Source organism: Nannobrachium achirus, assembly GCF_963921795.1.
Source record: "Nannobrachium achirus genome assembly, chromosome: 13".
Taxonomy (NCBI): Eukaryota; Metazoa; Chordata; class Actinopteri; order Myctophiformes; family Myctophidae; genus Nannobrachium; species Nannobrachium achirus.
In genome coordinates, this window is record NC_137833.1 from 29,333,123 (window position 1) to 29,356,852 (window position 23,730).

Below are 23,730 nucleotides of genomic sequence, written 5' to 3' on the forward strand. Positions count from 1 at the left end.
TCACTAGCTAAAGTATAAAATAATTCCAGGCCCCTCCACCTTGGGCCCTAGTAACTCAGTCCCACTCCCCCCCCCCCCCCCCCCCCCTTGTGACGCCCCTGGCAATGAATAAAATAGATAAATAAATAAATAAATAAATAATCAGCGTGTGGTTGGAAACCTGGGAGAGCAGACAAAGTGATTAGCATATAAGCGCACGGGGAGGGAGGGGGTTGTTGTGCATCCTCATCCCACACACTCTCCTCTGTCTCACTCCTCTGCATTATCATTTCCCATCACTTCTCTGTTACATTGGAAGGTTGCAGAGCGTTGCAAATGAGATTTCACCGTACAAAATGTATAATTTGATTTAATTTTAGTCTTTTTAATAAAAATGTAATTTAGTTTTAGTCTGTTTTAGTCGACTAAATATCATAAGATTTTATTTGTCTAAATCTACAGTTGGTTTCGTCAACATTTAGTTTGTATTTTTTTTGTCAGGCCTTGACGTAATGACTTTGATTTTACACACTGCTGAAAATAGCCGATCTACAAGCTCACTACACGTAACACCCGAGCGCAGCCAAACAAAAAGACCAAAATGATTTGTCTTTTAGTTCTACTGGATCTCTGCTCCACTAGTCCAGGCTCCTAACATTATAGTCTAGTTTCTTTGTTGATGAAATTGTCAATATATTTATATTTAACAGTTTTACTGCCAAATGTTGTTATTTATTTATTGGGTTTTGTGCCAGCAAAAGCACCTTACCTTTGCGATGTTATAGACAAAGATGTATTCATTTTTTTCATCATTATTATTTTCTTTTCTCCTTAAATAGGTGTACCTTGGCTATACGAGCAGTAGAGGGCAGCCTCATGCAAGAATTAATGTGAAAATGGCCGCGGTAGGCTCCCGTCCGTCAAGACAGCTCAATCGCTACAGAGCAATAGATCGAGAGAAAATAACAAAGAGTGTTGTTACTCCATTGATGCTAACGTCCAGTGGGTTTTTGAGAGCACTTTTACGGGAGCTGTCTCTACGGTACACACCCGCGCGACCCCTCATCAGTTTACAGACATCAAAACAAGGTACAAAAGAACGAGCAAAAGAACGTACTATTGGCGGCGCGCCGTCAGGAAAAATGGGGCGAACGGGAACGTTCAAAGCGGTAAAAGAGTTAATATATGTTTTAGTTTTAGTCATCATAGCTTAATTTAGAATAGTTATTGAAAAAAAGGTACTGTAGTCGACGGACATTTTTCGTCATAGTTTTAGAAGGGCCGCCGATAGGGGTGGTAAAGGGCACTGCGGAGGGGGGGGGGGGCTCGTTGAACACATGAGTTCAACGGGAGCAGTCTAGTTTGTGTAGGAAAGATTTCATGCTTTATATAAACCCTATTATATTAAGCCTAAATGGTTCTGCCTCCGTGTAGAACTGTTTTTTTTTTTTTTTATTACTTTAAAAATGAATAGGCCAAATGTCCCGGGAAAAACCTGTATTTTTCAGCCCGTGCTGTGCGTGGGCAAACATCTGTACGACGGCCCTGGTTTTAGCAGACGGAATCAACACTGAACCACTTTCAACCTGGTGTCCGCTATTTCTTGCTAGCAAGTACTGTACAGTACAGTATATATACAGGGCTTATACAGTTAAGTGGTTTATATTTCCTTTTCCCTGCATGGTGTTTTTGCTCCACCGAGTGCGAGGCCCGGTCGGTCCTCTCGCGGTTCCTTCTGTGCCGTGTTTTCCTGGTCTGCCAATGTCATTCTGCGCCTGTGGTCTGGGGTCTGGGGTCTCCGGCAATGGGACCGTGGGGAGCTGTGTATTGGATTTCCCTCCTCATCCGGCCACGTTTGTGTTCTACACAGGCCCGGAGAGGACCTGGTTAGATCACATCACACACACAGAACCTCCTTCCCAGACCCAGTCATGCTCTGACAGAGCAGCTGAAAGCAGAGGAGCAGCCGTGCCAAGCTACAGTATAGCACACCTCACTATACAGTGCTGTACGGATTGACCGCTCCAAATCCCCTTATACTGTAGGGAAACATCGAGAATGATTTATCTGAGAAACAGAAACGAGGCCAGGGGAAGGTTTTCTCTCTCTCTCTTTTTCCATTGGGTTTCATTTGTCTGAGGCTTCGTTTTCCCGACAATCCGACTCGAAAGGCGCTTTCCCCCGTTATTGTATGGAAGCCATTTTCTGTCTGACAGGGAATCCACTTTTGGTGGTGATGGCTCCATCTGTAGAGCGCTGCCTCTCAACGTGGTGCCTGGGAGCCCCCAGAGTCCTCGAAGGGGTGGGAGCGCTTCGCTGTTACTACGTGTCATCTTTTCGACACCCAACCCAAACCCTAACCTCCGTGGGGTGAGTCGCTAACCGTCCCGACGCTCCTTTGTCGAAATGACGGTCGTTCGAAAGAGCGAGATTTCCCCCGAAGGGGTTCCAGGGGACCCCCGCTAAATGATTGATAGACTTTAAAGAACCAAGATGGACCATTACGGGTCTGTAACTCCGAGTGTGTACAAAATGGAACCATATTTACGCGTGCAGGTCCATTATCATTTTTGGTACACTTTCAGAGTTAGAGTTGAAATGAAATGTTGAGAATTACTGGCTTAGCTAGGCATGTCTAGGATGTACACAACAAGTCTAAATGGCCTCTTATTGGCCTGCTCCCACATGACAGTGAGAGATATTGACTTAAGTCGGAAAAAATGAAAATATTTGTGGACGTGACAAGGAAGCTGGCTGACCCCCCCTCTCCCCCCCCCCCCCCCTCTTGACCACAGAGAGAGGATATGAGCAGAATCAGAGGCTGACACGGCCATTGGTCGCACCAATCCTTCAACTTGACATTTAATACCATCTATTGGTGGTCAATGGGGGGATTGGGAGCACAACAGAGGGTGCCTTCCCTTTGACTCGGCTCGGTGGGGGGATGAACTCAGACAGTGGATGATTATAAGATCGAGAGGTCATCCTCGAGGACACAGAATGCCGGGGGGCACGCACACACACACACACACACACAGCATCTGCTTTGATGGCAGCAGACGTTGCTGTGAGGTTGAATAATGAACGCTGTTAATGCAACGGAATGGCCTTTATCTACAGCTCTTGCATATGTAGACAAGACATGTCAGTATAGCAATGCCTTCCACACGGGGCTAGTCCCAGTTGTCCGACGTCCCAGTTGGGCGAACAGACTGTAAAGCAAGCGATCTTCATCCCATTCATGCGTTTATCGTGCGCTTGCCCAGGCCTTACGGCCTGGGCATAAATATAACGATTGCATTCACCACGGCTTCGTAACTCTTCGCGGGCACTCGCGCCTGCGGCGCTCGGGCGCGAAGAGCAGGACCAAGGTCCGCTGGCCTTCGCGCCGCTTGCAATGTCGTGGACAATAATTACCGTCTGTTCGCCCAACTGGGACGTCGGACAACTGGGATTTTCCCTCCACACGCACACGCACTCACGAACGCACAGAAGCAAACGCATACAGTCATAGTCCCAATGTCCTAACCTCGCGTCACCAGGCTTTCTCGGGGGAAAGCCTGGTATTCGTTTACTAAACAGGCCGTCCGGATGGCAGAAGAAGCGGCGTCACTTTGTTTTGGTTCCCCGTTTGTTTCCCCAATCCCTATTTAAATGCTAGAGGAGTATAGTCTTGCCAGTCGCTGCGAGTTGGACTAAAAGATGGATATACCAAACAAACTTAAAAAAATCAGCAAAACTACGCTGCATCAAGGGTTTTATTGGGTAGGTACTAAAATTGTCATTGAGCGCGGGTAATTCTTTTGGGTTAAAACTGATTCCGGTTTGGTGTTTCCGGCCAAAGTGTAGTCCGTTTTGACCACAATATGACTCTCGACCGGATGAAAGCCTGAAATTGGAAGCGATCCCAGGCTACCAATGTCCTATCTCATCAGTCTCTCTCAGCCCGTCAGAGGCCATTAGCCACTTTCAACCTGGCATTGTAAGTGACTAACCTATTTTTTGGGCATGTAATTATATGTGATAATAAAGAAATAAAAATGTAAAACACATCCCATCCTAAAGATTTCGATGTTTTGTGAGCTTGTAGCTTGAACATGTAAAGGGCTTACCGTATGTGTTTAGAGGCTGCTGGCTGTGCAGATCATACAATATGTTATCAGTAGTGTAAAGTAACTAAGTATATATTTACTTAAGTACTGTACTCAAGTACAGTTTTGAGGTATTTTTTACTTTCCTTGAGTATTTCCAATTTCGAATAATTTTATTTCTAACTCCACTATATCTCGGATCCAAATATTGTACTTTTACTCCACTACAATTATTTGAAAACTTGAGTTACTACAGTTACAGTAGTTACTTTGTAGATTTTGATTATTATTTCAAAACATACCACTTCAGCCCTATATACGTTTTGGCCATTGGAAAATAACCGATCTACAAGCTCACAATGCATCACTTGTAGATCTGCTATTTTCAAATGATTTGTATTCATTTGAAAAGGGACATTCTGCCTAATGAGTACTTTTACTTTTGGTACTTTAAGTACATTTTGATACCAATATTTTTGTATTTTTACTCAAGTATTTCTACATAGCAGTACTGATATTTTTACTTAAGTAAAAAATGTGAGTACTTTCCCCACCCCTCTATGTTATACAATACGTTATACAGTACGCGCAGGCCTCATATGAGCCCTTCCTTCTCTTCTGACCTCTGCCACTGATCCTTTTTTTGGAGCTGTGTGAAGCACAGGCTCCCTATACGTGGCCGTGTGGGTGGGTCTGTCTGTGTGTCTGTCTGTCTGTCTGTCTGTATGTAGCCTGAACTTCCTAAACTTCGGCACGCCACTAGTCCCACAGTTTTGCCACCACACACTCGCGCCATATGTCAAATCGACCGGCTTACTCGGGAATCGTGGGCTATTACTTTTCTAAGAGAAAGGTTCTATAGTTTAATTGATATTAATTTATTAGTGAATTAATTTTCCCCATTGACTTATAATGGGAATCGCAAAGACTCACATTCAATTATTTGTCTCTCGCAAACCATAGGGGCTAGAGTTTCAAGACTTGGAGAGGAGGTTCATAATGATTTCAAGGATTAAATAAAAAATAATTGTGTCATTTGACCGCATGGTGGCGCCATAACACCCCACTTTACGTTTTGGCCTGTAACTCTTGAACCGTAGGTCGGAAAATTAAAAATATTTTTTCCCTGGATTCCTTGGGTCATGACGCATCTCCCCATATAGGCCACGCCCATTTGCGCCATGATAGATTTTCCGCCATCTTGAATTTTCTCCAAAACACACTTTTTGCTCCTTTTCCTACATATTTTCTTCAAATGTCACAAAAATCGGTACACATGATCCACACACACACACACACACACACACACACACACACACACACACACACACACACACACACACAGCTCCACTTCACACGGGTGTGATTTTTTTTTTTATCCTTGTGAAGATATCACTGTCTTACTCTTCCTTGTTCATACTATTCCCCACAGCCCACAGTGCTAGAAGTCTTCCATCACTCTAATTATTTGCCGGACGAAATTAATTGACACATTTTTCATTGGTGCCGTTATTGCGCCATTGGTCACATGTCGAAATGCCCGTTGTAGCGTTATTGAACTCAAGACCTCCAGCGGATACTGATGTCCCCCAGAAGGGCCCCTAAGATCTCCACGTTTATAAGCTCTCGCGGCGTGGAGAGAGAGTGAGAGTTTCTCATTACTGTCACCGGCAATGAACTGCTAAACATTTAGCTGCAGTCAAAATGAACCCTGTTTGCAACTGTTATAGTTCCTGTGGGAGGTTAAGTGACATTTTTCTGCACTCTACCGGGGCAATGCTCACTGTGCAAAACAGCTGCCAAAGAATGTCACAGTCTGTATCAAGATGGCATTGAACATGATTTCTTTCTTTTTCTTTTCTTTCCTTTTTTTTTTTTTTTTTGCTTGATTTACTGTAGAAATCTATATACATAATAGTCTATGTTCTCTCAAAACATTGAAGAATGTAAACTCATTATTGAGTATTGTTTAAGGGATGGGGCTTTTGAAGTCTGTGTTGTTGAGATGTTGATTTTGTAAATCCGTCGGTAGAGTTCTTTGGCTGTTAGAAGAGGAAGGGGAAGCAGGCACTGCTCAAAGTACAGTATGGAAGCCAAATGTCGTGTCTTTCTTTATGAGATAGACACATCTTTTTGAAAATATGAGCTAAAATGCGAGATGCCTCAAGCGAGCCGAATTCCTTTTTTTTCTTCTTCTTTTCTTATTTTGACGTTGCCATGCAGTTCTAGAGGCGGAATAACAACAGCGGGGACAATTTGTTCAGCCTGGCAACAAAACACTGAGGCACACACTTAATGTTTATGGTATTAACATATGCATTGCTGATGTATTATCTTTTGGAATTTCATGAATCTAGCAGAACCGCATTATCCTCTCAGTACATTCCACGTTTTTTGCAGCGCTGTATGTACATCGATGGGCGCTTCTGCAGTGATGAATTTACCAGGCAACGCTTCATTTGGGGTGTTATCGCATCTTTTTAGTCACAGTGTGCTGAGCACTCATGCATATGAGCGTATATTACCATTTACCCAAAGCCATCTTTTGATTTGCATACAGTGGCTGTACTCTAGCTGCACTGACTGGCTCTATCGCCCCTTAACCGTGATATAGTGGCCGTCTAATGTCAAATGGCTTTGAAAAGAAGAAGAATTTGGTCTCAGCACTTTCTCCTTGTGCTTTAGTGGCATTCGCCTGGTCTAAAAGGCCGGCGTCAGGCTCCTCCTTTGATGTGTGGACGGAGGCGTTTTGTTCAAAGGGGCTAACCTTTCCTGGGCACTCCTTTGAAATGATAATTCGCCAGGCTTGCTGCAGGTGGAGCTGCAGCGGCGCTCTCGGCGGACAGGGTCAATCAAAGTCAAACTGAAGAGCTGCCCGTGGCTTCACCCCGCCGCCACCTGAGTGGTCGGTATAACCGCTCACTAGCTGCTGCTGTCAGCCCTGCCATGGCCGTCATTCTTCGGCTCAACCAAGTGTAGAGGATGGACGGGAGGAAAAGCTCACTCAGACACGTGCCAGGGACTGCCAGGGAGTCCCAGTTGCCCGCAGCTTTCGGGTAGCTGGGCGCGTGGGACGACAGAACACGGTAGCTGCGCTGTCCCGACTGTTAAATATTTTGTTCGCAATAACTAAACACTGTTAGCATAATGTTATAGAGCACTGTTGGGCGACGATGTCATCAATTTGTCTGAATGTTTGTACAGCTCTGGCCTGTGGAATCCTGTTAGATCCATGCCAGGCCTTCCCGTTGGTTGCTGCTGACTGAGTGTCCTGGCGGCGCGGGGGCGCAGGTGTGTGTAATTACATCAGTAATAAGACCTTGATACGGTCCACCTGCTTCTCTATGAGTACCGCTGCCCAATGCTACTGACAACAAAGGAGATTTGCTGTTACTGATTACGTCTCGGCAGTCTAGGCTTTGTTTTGTGGTTATATTATTTAGCTGGAAACATTCAATCATTATCTATCTATCTATCTATCTATCGATCTATCTATCTATCTATCTATCTACCGTATCTATCTACATTATCTACAGTATCTATCGATTAATCCATCAATCCATTGATCTAGCTATCTAGCTATCTACGGTATCTGACTGTCTGTCTGTCTACATACATAGACACCAGTAAGACTCCCTAATCGGGAGATAAGCGACCGTAGGTGGCTTATCTCCACAAATAGGGCTAAAATTTGTTTTTCCAAAATCTTCCTGATCCATGTTGATGACATGAGTGTAGACATGCTGTGTAGTGATATTCGTGATTTTAGGGCAAAAACTGTAGGAGCAGTGTCCAAAAATGTGTTTTGAAAATCGGCCTGAAGGTGGCGCTAGAATAGGGCCATGTGAGAAATGAGGGGTGGGGTCTCCGCGTTGCCTTGGCGGACGAATAGGTACCGGCCCCGGCTCTCCCGGACGCTCCTAGCCCGAGTTACGGCATTTTATGTGCGCTGCAGTGGCAGGGGGTCCTCCACTGGGGGCGCCAAATATGCAGTGTACAGTGTACTGTTTTCTGTGATGACCAATAATGAGTCAGCATTTGTACTGTAAATCCTGTATTTTGCAGGGTATACTGTAAGTGACAAAGCTGTATAGTACACAGGCTACTTAGATTATAGGCCCAGACCTCCCATGGGTCGTTGGTTCCAGCTGGTGCGGACATGCTGGGTGAACTGTCCCTGTTATTGTTTGTGACAGACTCAAGAAGGAATCGCAACTTGCAAAGTGCATTGTGCTCTGCCTTGCATGTAAGATTCTCCTGGCAGTGCCCCCAATGTAATTATGGGCATGGATGCCCAGCCATGACAGCTCATCTGTTAGCCAGCCAAGAGGAAGCTGGGGCACCTGTGAGTCCTCTCCACCAGCACGCTGAAGCATAAACGCACGCACAAATTAAAAACCATGTGTTGGAGAGGAGTCAATCAAGAAAATGTATGAATGTAAGAAAAGAAAAGAAAAGAAAAGAAAAGAAAAGAAAAGAATAATAATAAAATAATGCAGTTCATTTTGGGGTAGGCCATAACTGAATGGGTAGAGAGTCCGCCTGGGAAACATAAGGTCCCAGGTTTGATTTCCGGTCCCAGCTATGTGTCGAGGTGTCCATGAGCAAGATCCCTGACTTCTCCCCTCTTGACCACCTGAGCAGTCATTGGCTGGGTGAAGCTGTACTGTAACAGAATTTCCCTCACAGGATTAATAAGGTCTACTGAGGGAGGGGGAGAGGGGTGGAGCTTAGTGTCTGGAATTAGTTGGAAAGATACAGATATATTTATATATACTAGTCCTGTGCCCGGGGGTGTGCACAGTATCTGAGGGATTGAATGTATAGGAGTCTCAGAAGTAATGTTGGAGTTCCCATTGGGCAGGTCTTTATGCCCATATATGGTGTTCCATGGAGTGCCCGTTGGGTAGATCTTTATGCCCATACATGGTGTTCCGTGTCCATGCTAGTCTGTGATGTCAGTACTATGACGTCAGAGGATGACGTCAGATGATGTCAGCATGCAGACAGACGGTTACCATGGTGGCAAAACTGTGTAGTATCAGTGATGTCAGCATGCAGACAGATCGGTTACCATGGTGGCAAAACTGTGTATTATCAGTGATGTTAGCATGCAGATTGTCAGACGGACAGACAGACATTCGCTAAATTAATAGTTAGATTATGCAGTAATGTTAGAGCAATCAATACAGGATTGAGAAAATAGGCTTTTATTCATTCAATAAAAAGTTATACCTGACACACTTTACCCTTCTGGGTCCTGACTGCCTGATTTATACAGCCAGTGTTGTGTGCGAAAATCTAAGTATTCACTTATTTTCACACATGGAGTGACACTACGGGTCTGCATACTCGTTTGCGCCCCTTATGTGGATAGACGCCTTTCTTGACTGCCCCAAACAAAGTACATTTTGAATTCTAGCAACGGGCAGGCGTGTGCGTCAGATGAGCACGCCTGCGTCAGTTTCCTGGGATCAGACCGGGGTCTGCCTATAAGTCACCACATCTCATTACTCCGACTACGTGGCTACGAATGCGGTTAAGGTTAGGGTTAGGGATGGGGCGAGCTGGACCAACGCAACGTTGGAGAAATGCGCCGTCGGAACAATGACATGGTACCATCAGACCTGTTGTCGCTACGCCTGTCAGATTGCCTCGTGCCTATACATACTTGCACGCATGTCGCACGGCTCTCGTTGAATATGATTTTTTTGTCGTGTCAATCTCTCCCCATGATAACATGATGGATGCCAGAGGTTTCCATAAATAATCGCGGTTAAAGGGGTATTTCACTTTAAAAAAAAACGTTTTGTCATTTTATCGTCTAATCAGGCTTTTGGGAAGCATCTCAACGGGAACTTGGTACTCAACAGGGAGTAAACATTAAGTCACTTCCATTCTATGCAAGCAAAGGGCTGGAGCTTCCTGCAAAGGATGGAGTTCAACGTGGTTGAACTTTTACATGTTTTGATGCCTCTGAAAGAGTTGGCCACTCCCCTGTTATCGCACATGTGTGACTGTTACTCATAATTAAGCTTGACTGCCGCATGTTGAGAGAGCAGGCCTCTCTCAAATCCTGTTTCCTCACATCTCGAGTGTGATGCAAATAAGACGGGGAGAGCAGTGGTATGCAATCAGGGTGAACCCCAGGCATTATCATTTTAATTAGTTTCAGCTTTATCATATATTCAGAGCTAATTTATAACTAAGTGGCATTGGTCTTGAATCGATTAAGTTAGATGAGGTGTTTGGTAGGGGGCTCTAATGTAATGATTGCACCGAGATCTCCAACACGCCTCACTAACATTATCCAGACGTTGACACATGCTGATGACGGCGTGAGGTAATGCATTTGCATTATAGTTTAAAAATATTACATTTACATTAACACAATCTGCAATGTGTAATAGACACTTTCACTTGTACTACGATATCTAATAGCTTAACAGACAGTGATTGTCTCACAAAGATTTCCGACAGTGTTGAGGTGCTCACTGGTGACAATTGTTATTAATTGGGCCATTTGGGCCATTTTCATAATGTCACACTCACAGACATTATTTAGAGAAATACATCATAAGACATATTTGGTTCCATTTCTGCACTCTCAGAGTTACAGAACTGTAAGAGTGCATTTGATGAGATGCAGTCTCTCAGACCCAAAACGTAGAATATTGTGTTATCGTTGGATACGATTTTGTCCAAAATTCCATGCTGTATTGATGTCATACCATTAGGAGAGATAACAGGCAAACGTGACCAAAATAAGCATTTTTCTTCATTCTCTAATGTAGACTTCTTAACTAATGTACACAATTTAAGATGTTTAACAATAATTTAACTCTTCAGAGGGTAAAATGAAATGCATTTTACGCTCTCAAGAGTTAAGGATCTATAAGGGTCCATTTGCTCTGCATCATTTAGCTGGGGACCACCTGGAACCCGCTCAAGGACCACTGGTGGTCCCCGGACCACTGGTTGAGAAGCACTGGCCTACATTGTTAGTATTGTTTGCCCTGAGGTGACGAGGCCCCCGCTTCAGACCTTAATGTTCTACACACGTTCATGTCAAGGCTCCCATCCTTTCCATTATGCACCCAGGTCTACAGTCATATTGGCCCCCCCACTGGCCACAATCCACCAATCAGGGATGAGTAATGACCGGGCTGGCTGTGATCCCAGCTTTCTAATTAGTCCTCCATTAACTTTCCCAACCTTGGCTTCTGCAGACCGTATGCATTCAACACACACACACACACACGTGCATGTGCATGCGCGTGTACACGTATGTACATACACACACACACTTTATGCACGCGCATGCGCTTGTACACCCATATACGTACGCATGCACACTTTAACGGAGCCTCGCACCAACATATTGGACACAATATAAGGGTAATATCTTTACTGTCTGCAGTAGATAGATACGTTTTTTTTAACTAATATTGTTCTCAATATTTAGGCCTATTTATGAGCATTTAAATTCCGATATTCTGAAAACAGCTTTGTATGGAATGGATGTGTGTGTAACAGGACCAAAAACCCAACCAAACACTGGTGTCACACCTAACCACCTAAGTGAAAAGGTGTGAATCGCTGGAGTAAAGCAAAAGCGTCATGATGATGAGTGTGTGTTGCTGAATCTCCGTGGTTCTCACAGCTTTCCCTTTTTAATCGTTTACAGTCAGAGCCAGGGGGAATGCGTTGTCATGCCAGCTGAAGAATAATGAGCATGAGTGACATCTGGGATGTTCCCCGGAGCTTTGTCAGACGTTTGGCATCAGTTCATAGGCCACCATACATGAGAACAACGTTTTCCACATCCACTAGACTAGGGTTCACTTGACTGTCAGGGAGGGACTTAAGCAGCAAGTGGTGGAAAAAGTACTAAAACATTTTACAATTCAGCAATGTAGAAATTCAGTAAAAGTACAAATGTATTGGATTGAAAATGTACTTAAAGTACCAAAAGTAAAAGTACTCATTATGCAGAATGTACCATTTCAAGCTTTCAAATGTATTATCGCAATGCATTGTGAGCTTGTACTTTGGCTATTTTCAAATGGCCTAAATGCCATGTATTTTGTAATAATCGAAATCTACAAAGTAACTATAATCCAAGTTTGCAAATACATGTAGTGGAGTAAAAGTACAATATTTGGATCCGAAATGTAGAATTACAATTATTGGAAATTGGAAATAGCCTACTCAAGTAAAGCAAATACCAAAACAATTACTTAAGTAAATGTTCTTACTGTAGCTACTTTACACCACTGAAAGCCACACAGCAACAGTTTCCTCTTCGTTCACCGCAAGCCTAATTTATGCTCCGTCGCACGGCGGCAACGCACACCGAAAATAGCCGGCCTACAAGCTCACACCGGGCCACGGCTGCGACGCGTCGTGAGCTTGTAGGTCGGCTACAGTATATTCGGCATGCTACACCGTCGTGCGAGTGCGATGAAGCATGAAACAGACTTTACAGTGTGTGTATGTATGGGGGCGATAAGCTTGGGTGAGGGCAGTTTTGCTACTATTTTAGAAGAGCTCTAAGCAATGTTTTTTTTATTTTTTTACACCCCCACCCCCTATCCGCAATGCTAATTAATTTAGAGAACATAAAATCTCAGATGAAAGGAACCTGGCAACATGGTAATACATGTTGTTGTAAAGCTGTTTTGCACAATGCATTGGAAGGAGCATGAGTAGAGATGAGACTGCGCTGCAGACATCACATAGCAGTGTCTGCTCCATTGCCAATAACTTCTGAGACTGAGCAGTACTGCAGTAGCCTATTTAAACTGCTCAGTCTCCTTGAATTCTCTATAAATCTCACCTAAGATAACCTACCTCTTGTACTATCAACCTCCTGACTGAGGACATGGCTCGAGCTTTCCATCATTTTCTTTTTAAAGAATGATGAGATTGTCTCTGCAACCTGACCTGGAGTAAATGGAATTCAGTGTTTTATAAACTATAACCTGTGATAATGGAGGTAAACCAACTCACAGCTCTCTTTTACCAACATTAGGCTATATAGGATGCATTATTACCAGAAATCACGACTCACTAGCGCGCCAGAAAGCTAAACAACAACTTTAGTTTTTACTGTACTTGTCAACCATCTTGCAAAGCAAACTATGACTACATTTCTCAAAAGCAATTAAATGTGTAGCCTATGTATATATTGCATTTCATTTTCTCACATTTGAAAAAGGGATTGATGCTCTACTAACCATAGCAACACATTAACATCTACTACCTACATCTACTCCAGCATCGATGCGCAACAGAGTGCTGTGTGCGTGCACGCATGCATAAGCTGCTGTTGCAACTCATTTTATCCTGCAACTTCTGGAAGAAACGATAGTTAAGATACCATAGGGAAAGCTTGTGTAACTTTGTGAGAAATGATAATTAGAAGAATGTTTGACTTATAATATAAAATTAACCCTAAGTAGTGAAAACCGCCTACACGATGCGAGCTTGTAGATTGCTACAGTACGTTAGCTATTTATGAAATATATATAAGTGAATGTGTCTAAGTGAATTTTTCAACCTATGAAATATACTGTATTAACGATAGTTTATAACAAATTAATAGCTACATTGGATCATTCATTGAACAGCTTTGGGCATAAGCCTGTACAAGGTTTATTTATATAGCGCCTTTAATCCAAGGCACTTTACTTACAGTAGATATACCCATTCACACAAACATTCATATTCTCAGATGGCAGAGGAAACCATGCAAGGCACCAACCTGCTCACCGGGAGCAATTAGTAGATCAGTGTCTTGCTCAAGGACCCCAGGATCGAACTGGGAACCTTCCGGTTGCCAAGCAGCCCCTGAGCCACTGCTGCCCCAATCATAAAACAATTATACTAATACATTAAAATACAAATGTACAAAATCCAGTGGGCTCCATGCCCCCAGCTTGAATGGGCATGATGCCTGTGTTCAAGTCCAAGAATAGCTGTTTTAGAATGCAAAGAATCATTTCATACTCACTAGAGGCTTTGGCAAAATGATGCTCATATGGAAAAGGGCCAGATTCCAGAGGCGTCTCTTGACCTGCATTGTGAGCAAAGCCAAAAACACGGCAATTCTCCCACCTTTTGACCATGATGTGAATTGTATGTCTGCAGGTCAAAGATTTAGAGAAGCTAATTTGCAGAGGCCTCTCCCTCTCCCTTCCCTCCTTAATATTTAACCCAACATGGGAGAATTGCACTCACTGAACGGCCAACATAAAAAACTAAACACACAGAGTTTGTGTGTGGTGACTGGTGGGTGTGTGCACGTTTGTATGCGTGTTACTGTGTCCATGTGTACATTATTAGTCAGTTATGACCGTATGTGTGTGTGACTGTGTGCATGCGTGTGTGCATTCGTGCGTGCATTTAATGTATACGTATACGGTACGCCTGCGTGTCTGTGGGCTCCTATCTAGGCACTTCTTACATTGTACATGTTTCCACGCGAAAGACGGAGACATGAATTTATGATGCCTCCTGTTTCCCAGTGTGTAGTCAGCTTTCGAATGAAGCTCAATAAAAGACTAATGGAAATTCCTGGGGCACGTCTGTCCTGTGGCCTTCCAACAACCAATGGTATGCAGCACTATCTTGGCGTATTATCACTTCCCACACAAACCGTTAGTCGGTGAGCCTGCAGTGACTTCAAAGGAGCTTTAAAGCTTTCATTCTCTGCCATAGCGAGCAGGCAAGAGAATGAGGCTACATTTTATGAACAAAGCCCCCCCCAGCCCCCAAAGACATCTAGAAAAATAAAATGTCACCATCCTGAAGTCAGCTCCTAACATTTAATCGAAAGCATGGGGTCAGCAACTATTAATAGACGTGTGTCTCTATGGACGCTAGAAGGGAGCCCCTTTGAATTCTGAACCTTGTCTGGCGTTGGGGCTGGGGACAGTGGTTGGACTGGACTAGGATTGCAATTGCAACTGAGTCTAAGGTAATTAACCGAAAATGTATCAAAACCCACATTTCGATCCAATAACCGTAGCAGTTATATACTGTTTTACATAGATATTTTTTAATAATCGTTCATTAATCGCAATCAACGAGTGACGCCATCGTACAACACAGTATGGAATGGTATGAAATGGATATAGAGTACTGGTAAGACACACTAAGGGTGAGGTTGCACTGAGACCACATGAGACTGACACAATGATGTCCATATATGGGCATTCCCAGATATGGGCTTAATATTGATGACATCAGGGATCTCCATGGGCATAAAAGGGACAAGGACGGCCATATATGGAGCTGACTGACTGACTGTCATGAGGCGGAGGTTTTGATACTAACAGCTCCCTACGTTCGCAATAAGTTACTGTAAGTAAGCATTACCATCGCAGATATACAGTAGGTCGACAATGCACAAATCCGATCTGATCACTTGCAAATAATACTGTGGGCAGTCAGTCCTATAAGGATTAGAGAAACAAATCGGATTTGCTTGCAGTCTGAACAAAGCAAAACGGTCGAGGCTGGAAAGGCATCCTTTTATCTCTCCGTATCAGTGACACAAAGAAGTGTGGGGGGGATGGTTGGTAACCATTATGTGTGTTTTGTGAAATTGCCATTATTTAGTTACACGATTATGTACCGCCACATTGTGTGACGCCTCTCCCTGGTCCTGATGCTGTTGCCTGCATAGCCAGCTGTGCTATGTGGGGACAGAAGGGATGGAAGTAGCGGGATGTTGATGAAATAGGCCGAGGGTTAGATGGGAGGATGACCTAGCTTTGCCGCAGTCTCGCAAACAGCTCAGTGTGTTGCTTTTTATGTTATTTTTTTCTCCACAGAATGAGTAACTTGTGCAGGCATGTTGGAAGTTATGAGAAAGAATTTGCATTATGCAGTTTTGAATAAATGTATTAACTATATTGTTCTGTTTGCTTATGCTGAACCCGTTTAGTTTATGATTTGCTCATGAACCTTAAGAGTATATGATTTGTTCGGCAATAAGTTAGACACTAATGCATCATTTATATGTGGGTTTATTTTTGCTATTTTGTCCGGAGGAGTACTGTAAATAAGGGGACACGGTAATTCTATAGTCTGTAAGGACAGAATCATTCAGGTATTCAGTACACTAGTAATAAGGAATGTATCCTTCAGTCTTTCCAGGGGCAAAATGAAAGTGGGTATTGGATTTCCACTAAGCAAACAAATAGAACCCAAATTTACAGTGTGAAAATGTATAGATTTGTAATTGCTGGGTAGTGTTTGAACAGAAAAGCTGAAGTCATTATCATAAACTCCTTGTCACCCCTATTCCACAATTGGGATTTGAACTTGAAGCCCCTGAGCTCTGTGGCACTCACTGTTCATATTTAATGTCGCAATTTCATGTTATTACACTTGCGCGTGATACTGAGGCATATTGCACTCCTCCAGCCAAGGAGCCCATTCAGAGGCGCTCAATCTGATGTAATGCATTGTAATATTCATGAAAAGCTGTCTCACATGGGCTAGTTTGGGCGGTCTTGAACGGGACGGTAACTAATTGGATTTCTTGAACGGTAATTTGGCTATGATTATGTCGCTCTGGTGAAGACTACTATCGTCATATCTTCACTCATCCATTTAGCTCCATTGTCAAGTGCAATTCCCTACAGGAGCAGCTCTGAAAAAAGGAGACACAATAATGGAAGTCCTCTCTCTCTCTCTTTCCCTGTACAGATCACACGAGTCATATTCTGTGTCTTCCTGGAGACCGACTTCAGCATCTACAAGAAGAAAATGTCTCTCCTCTTCCAAGGTGTGTCTGTTTTACTTTTTGACACAAACTCGCTGTAAATATTCTGCCTTCGCTGTCGCGCATTGCCGTTTCGCAATATTATTGCTTGTGAATTAATGCTATGAACATATTAGTCCATGGTTAATGCCCCCCCCCCCCCCCCCCCCCCCCAAAAAAAAAAGCTCCCACGTGGCAAATTATCTCCATATGTTCTAATGACCTCCATATTTGAAGAGATCCCAGTTATGTTCTCCTCACTATTTTTATTTATTTATTTATTTGTGTGTTTGTTTGTTTATTCATTCATGCTCTAGCTCCATCATACCGTCACCTGGAAGCTTCATTCAAACTTTAAAATGTTCTGCTGCTTCGGGTACTGTATAGCAGGGGCTTTTTGAAACTTTTCGAATAGTTTAGTACTAAATATTGCACTTTTTAAAACTTGTATTTTACACCGAAGCAGTCATATGCCGAACTATTAATTGGGCCTAACGCTATAAACCAAGATTTATTTTAGTCCATAAAATGTATGTTAGTGCATTTTATTGATTATATAAGTATGTTAACACAATATACGGTAAGTTGGTAACTAGGACATCTGCAGTGGTTGGAGGTGGCTCCATTGAGACCCAGATGTTGGCTAGGACACTTAATTGGTTGTCACTGGTTATCAATGTCAATAACGTTTTTTGAAGTAGGCAGCACACTGAATTGAACACTAGATGTGCCATCCTCAGTTTAGTTCGGACATCGTTGCAATTACCTCTCTCCATCAGGAGAGATAGACAACGGATATAAAACGTACGGATTGCAGCTTTAACTCCACTGCCTTCTTTTTCAGTGTGTGAGTGATACAGCATGTAGCGTCAACACGTCCATTAGTGTCTGTCTCTTTGGACGGGTATGGCCTTGCTGGCCATCTGGCAAACAAATAGAGTAATAGGCAGATTAGCAGAGAGTTGGGCCAGCAGATAGATTGTACCGCCGTAGGTATCGTAAAAGCCCCACTTTTCACATGCTTGGTGTAATGCTGTGACACTGTGGTTGCAACAATAACCGGATTTGTTAGGAAAATCCTGTGGTATTAATGCAAGATAACGGTGGGGTGGGTGGGGGAAAATACTGTAATCTGTACCACTGCAGGTTGACAGGAACCATGGATAAACAACATCAATGCACTGAGGGCTACAGTATCTCATTCTAGAAACAGTATTACAGGGACAGTCCATGCCTTCAAATGTAAACCAGTTGTTGATTTTAGGCCTAAGCTACACGTGTGTGGACCTTTTTCTAAACACATTTTTTGAGCGGTGTTGTCCCACACTTGGCTCATTGGCAAAGCTTTGCGGGACGCTTAGTGAAATGAACTCAGCACTTCACACTGGTTGTGTTTTTTTTTTTTTTTTTTTACTTTCAGCCACATGAAGATTTATCAAAACTAGACCTTGCCCGTTTGAACTTATGTGCTCCAGTGCACAGTATATGAGGGATTGAATTTAGGGGTCTCAGAAGTAATGTTGGAGAACACAGACATATCAGTGATGTCAGTCACCTCCAAATTTGGGCACCGTTTCAGCATGCGGCTGTTACCATGGCGGCGGTATCAGCGATGTCAGTCATCTCCAAATTCGGGCACTGTTTCAGCATGCGGCTGTTACCATGGTGGCAATGCATGCGCAGTACAGGCGGCAGTATCAGTGCTGTCAGTTCCTGGACAGTGGACACTACAAAAATGATGGTGGATAACTATCAGATTGTTCATGTTTCTTTATCGCTGTTAATAGCCTATCATTGTTGCATCAACTGCAACACTTCACTGGCGAGCAAAGGCGTCTGCTGCACCCAATAATAATATTACTAGTCCATCGTGGCCGCGGCAGCACATTTTTATTGGGGTGCTGAGAGGGGAAGCTTGAATATTAGCCATGTATTAAGCACAGAATAAATATGTGAATTTTGCATGCAGGCTATACACACACACACACACAGTAATACAACATAATCAGACTGTAGCTCAAAGCACGTGCACACCCTGGTCTGTACTGTACACTGTAGCTGTACTGTCAGTCAGTCAGTGACAGAAACCTCTCTGCTGTAACCACTTCACCTGCGCGCATCAGAAGAACAGCATTTTCATCCAGAATTGTTGTATTAAAAAAGGCAGACGCGTAGTTTCTACATGGGACGTTGGAAAGTTGTGGATACCCAGTACCAATTCAATTCAAAAGAGCTTTATTGGCATGAGAAAACATACGTTTACATTGCCAAAGCAAGTGTCATAATACTTGCCCCACCTCCCCAGCGGAATACTGTATACCACTTCAAATCAGTCCATTGCCAGTCATCAATTATGAAACACAGTGCAGAAGATCTAATAGGTGGTGATATTAGCTCTCGGACTGGCCTGCACCTCTTAACAGCAAGCAGTAACATTGTTAAGGTGTTTTTCCTTGTGTCTGGCCATCTACTATTACAGTATAGGCCTATATCACATCTCTCCTGTGGTTGGCGAGAGTGGTAGGCGAGTGTAGCGTCATTTAGGGCTGCTTTTAAGTTGCAACTATCGATTGTTTTCTTTTAAACCTTTTCCTCCCAAAACAATTAATTTCATTAAAATCAATTATCGTTTATTTTTTATAATCGATTAAATGGATTCTGTTGCACCCCTAGCGTAATTTCGTTCAGCGAGGTCATCTCCAATGCGTTGTGGAGTGTATCCTATGATGTGTTTCATGGTTTGGAATTCACCGCGCGCACACACACATGCACGCACGCACTCGCACGCTAGGACGCATGCATGCATACCCCCCTTAGTGCACATAATGGAGCTGACTGATTTATTTTTGCCTGATGCCATGACAACACAGGTTAGACAACGCAATCCATATTTGGGCGTAGCTGCAATGGGAACTTTTAGATGACTATGACTGAGTCATAGTGAGATTAGCGTGCTGACGTGGTCCGCTGGTTTGCCGGCCATCCGGCAGGCAGGTCCTCCGTTAATTGTAATAATGATGTAATTGAAAGCTACTGTACGATTGATATGTAAAGTTAAGGTAAAAATGGTATTGAACTAAAAAAATTACACAGAGCATTTATGAGGACATGACCGCAGCACAGGATATATAAAATAATTTAACAGTGATGCTAGTAGAAATTCATGATAACCATTCAACAAGGCTGTTGTGACCCGCGAGCTTGCAGATCACAAATGTGATGTGAGTGCGAAGGCCTGTGGGATACAGGGCAACCCGACTTGGCTCCATTCAAGAAAACAAATTGTGCTCCCCTTCCATTCCTCTGCCTCTCTCTCCGTTCAAGCCCCCCTCTCGTATCCTCACCTCTTCTTCTTTGAGGCTATAGGCTGCAGTCACCGGCTCTGATGGGTGGCCCGCGGAGGATTGGCTTGAAGAGCCGGGAAGCTGGCGCTGCTGCACGAGGCTGGCTGGCTTCACCAGCCATGTTAGCATTATCTCCCGTTTACCCTGCTTTGCCTGCCCCACCTCCCCAACGGAATACTGTAGCGCTCAGGCCCTCATCTTCCACCGCTCCCAAAGCGGAGAATGTTTCCTTTTCCCCTACGCTCCTCCCGTCATCTTCCCCAACTCCCTGTGCAGGGCTCTCTTTCCCCTGAAAAAGATTGCATTCTGAGGAGACTGTAATTATATTGCCTGGCCCCGCTCACCCAGCGCCCGTCTTGTCATATTAGTGCTCTGAGATGAGATTCTGGAGCTGTTGTTCTGTGGTTATCACTCTGGCCCTTTACGAGTGCCTATCAGTGCATAACTGCAGCGTATATATCGTCACTGTCGGGCAGAAACCTTGTATCTCCAAGTTTCAAGTTTGTACGTTTTTTCACCAAGTAAAGCCCTGCTTCATCATACAAGGCTGTCACACAAAAGTAGTGAAAACAGCCGATCTACAAGCTCACAACGCTTCGCAGTGCGAGGCGCTGTGTGCTTGTAGATCTGCTATTTTCACTAGTTTAGTTCATTTTTAAAACGATAAATACAAAACGAAAGGTCTTGGACATACAAGGTTTCCAACCGACAATGACTATGTTATCTCTTCAGTTTACTTGGAATAGTGCAGGCTTTGTGTCACAAAGGCAATAAAAGAAAGCCAGTGTTAATTATCATAAGGTGGATATACTGACACGTGGTGGCTTGGTAATGAGTGCTGCGGAGGTCAGCATTCTAAGGTGTGTGAATAGATGGCGGGGGAAGGGCTGTTTCCCAGAGCGCCGCGATAATAGCACACGCCTCGCCAGCGAGCATTAAGTGCATTTCCTCGTCGCAGAGGTCTGCCTGTGATGTGCCCTTTGACCTGCACAGTCAAAGCCACCGTTTTTCCCTGAGCAGAAGATGGAGTGTGCGCATGCGTGGGTCGAAGGGACATTAATTTCAGTCCTCAGCACCGGCTTCAAAGAAACCAGGTTGTGTAAGAGTCGTCCGTGTCCTGGAGAAGAGAAGCGATTAACACCTACCTCTACCTCCGCTAGTCGTCTTTTTATCCCGCTCTCTCCTACACCTGCTCACTGCTTTCACTTCACCAGCTTTCACCATGTCCTCTTTGGAAGCATCAGAGTGATGTGCCCTCTTTTTCCAAGCCTCTCTGTACATATATTTGAAAATGGAAATAGCTTAAAACAGTATGATTACTGATGCTTTCATCGAAAAAAACGTATTCATACTTTTCATGTAGCCCCAGCCGAAGCGACTAGCGATTAGTTTCACAGCACCCGATAGGTGTGCTGCAAAGATACAGAGGATGATTGGTGTGATTATAACAGTGCAGGAAATGCAAATCCCTCTTTAGTTGTGAGAGCAGTTGCACTTGGGCTGAAGCGGGAAACAGGAGCAGCGAACGAGAGGCTGTGAATTAACGCTGCAGGTGTGCACAGTCTCTTCCATAATACCTCATCATCTCCACCGCAATTCCAGGTGCGCAGTCAGTCGTCCACACGCAGCACGTGAGCTGACATCACCGCGCCGGCTTGAAACCTCGCTCCTGTTATCCACCCGTGTCCGCTCGGTCTTAACAGCCCGCTGTCGGCACAAGCCCCGGCACACACACACACACACACACACACACACACACACACACACACACACACACACACACACACACACACACACACACACACACAAGCGCACACACACACACACACACACACACACACACACACACACATCCTCATCCTCTTGCCATCCATGACTCATTCTCACTTATTCCCAGTTTCCATGCTGCTTGCATATTACCTCATCTTTCCACTTTCTTTTGTTCTTCCGCTGTCAGCAAGCTGTTATGAAGCTATGGTGATTGGTTGCCATGATATTTCTTGCAATACTACCACTGCTGTGTCCTGTGTCCTGTGTGTGTGTGTGTGTGTGTGTGCGTGCGTGCGTGCGTGCGTGCGTGCGTGCGTGCGTGCGTGCGTGCGTGCGTGCGTGCGTGCAAGTGAGTCTCTATGTGTGTACCTGTATGTCTGAGATGCAGCACCTGTCCAGCAACATCAGGTTGACACGCGCCTGGCTCTGAGAATAGGCACAATAGGTTTTCTTTATTGATGTCTTAGCGTTCTCATTTGTCATCACGCCGCTGCTTTTTTTCCCGCTGCATTCGCTCAATCTGTCAAGTGCCAATGACTGCTGCGGGAACATGTAAACAAGGCATTTGCATACAGGAAATTGTTTTATTACAATGTGCTTCCCCACAAGCTGTCAATAATATGAGAGCAGGGGCGTCACAAGGGGTAGGAAAGTGGGACTGAGTTACTGGGGCCCAAGGTGGAGGGGCCCTAATAACTTTATCTATTGAAAAATAGCAGATATACAAGCTCACAGCGCGGCACCGAGTGCCGCGCTGCGAGCTTGTAGATCTGCTATTTTTTGAAAAGTTGTGTGAAAATGTGTGAAAATCTTTGAATATAATGTATTTTTTAATAGCGAACATTTCTAACTCAAATTCTGCTTCTGGGGGTCCCTGGAACTAAATATTTTGAGATCGGGGTCCGTGGCCAAATACATATCATCTTGGGGGGTCCTTGACATAGGTTTCTTGCACACAATATCACGATTTTTCAAAAATAGCAGATATACAAGCTCACAGCGCGGCACTCGGTGCCGCGCTGTGAGCTTGTATATCTGCTATTTTTTAATAGTTAACATTCATGGGGGGCCCGCAGTGAATCCTTGTACCCAGGGCCCAGAATTTGGTGTGACGCCCCTGTATGAGAGCACCAGAATGAGGACGCTCAGCTGCGTGAGGAGGAACTGAAAAATAGCCCGTGCTGACAAGCACTCTCATACAGTACACGTGCACCCAGGCTAACACATACTGCGCACATGCACACAACCTATTCACACACACACACACACGCACGCACGCACGCACGCACGCACGCACGCACGCACGCACGCACGCACGCACGCACGCACACAAACACACACACACACACACACACACACACACACACACACAGTAAAAAGAAATACTGTGTATATAAAATATTTAAAAAAAATCAAATACAGATGGGTCGGTGACAGATTAACCCCTTACAGTGAGCCCTACATAGGCCTACTGTAATATTTTGTGCATTGTATCGTGGCATGTTGTGTTCTTGTAGATTGGTTGTTTAAATATATAATATACCTTCATATATAATATAATACTAAATATTTTCAAATGGCTGAAATGTATAACTTAGGCTGAAGTACAAATTGTAACTAGTAACAGAAGAATTGCCAACTTCTGGTCAGATGGAGTAGGAGCCAGGCCTGGAGGCTTCCCAGACTCGAACCTCCTCGGGTCGCCAACACCTGCTGCTAGCATCTCATCAGCAATCTTCCCCACTGACTGTCTTAAATTGCCCAGACAGAC

At 44.1% G+C, this 23,730-nt stretch overlaps 1 protein-coding gene across 2 annotated transcripts in view; it reads left to right on the plus strand.

Annotated features, from left to right (window-relative positions):
• macrod2 (mono-ADP ribosylhydrolase 2) overlaps positions 1-23,730 on the plus strand; it is a 734,857-nt gene that overhangs the window by 656,695 nt on the left and 54,432 nt on the right. For both annotated transcript variants that reach the window (XM_080739775.1, XM_080739776.1), the window contains exon 9: positions 16,791-16,869. In XM_080739775.1, coding sequence (XP_080595901.1) covers positions 16,791-16,869 — 79 coding nt within the window. The remainder of the gene's footprint in view (positions 1-16,790; positions 16,870-23,730) is intronic.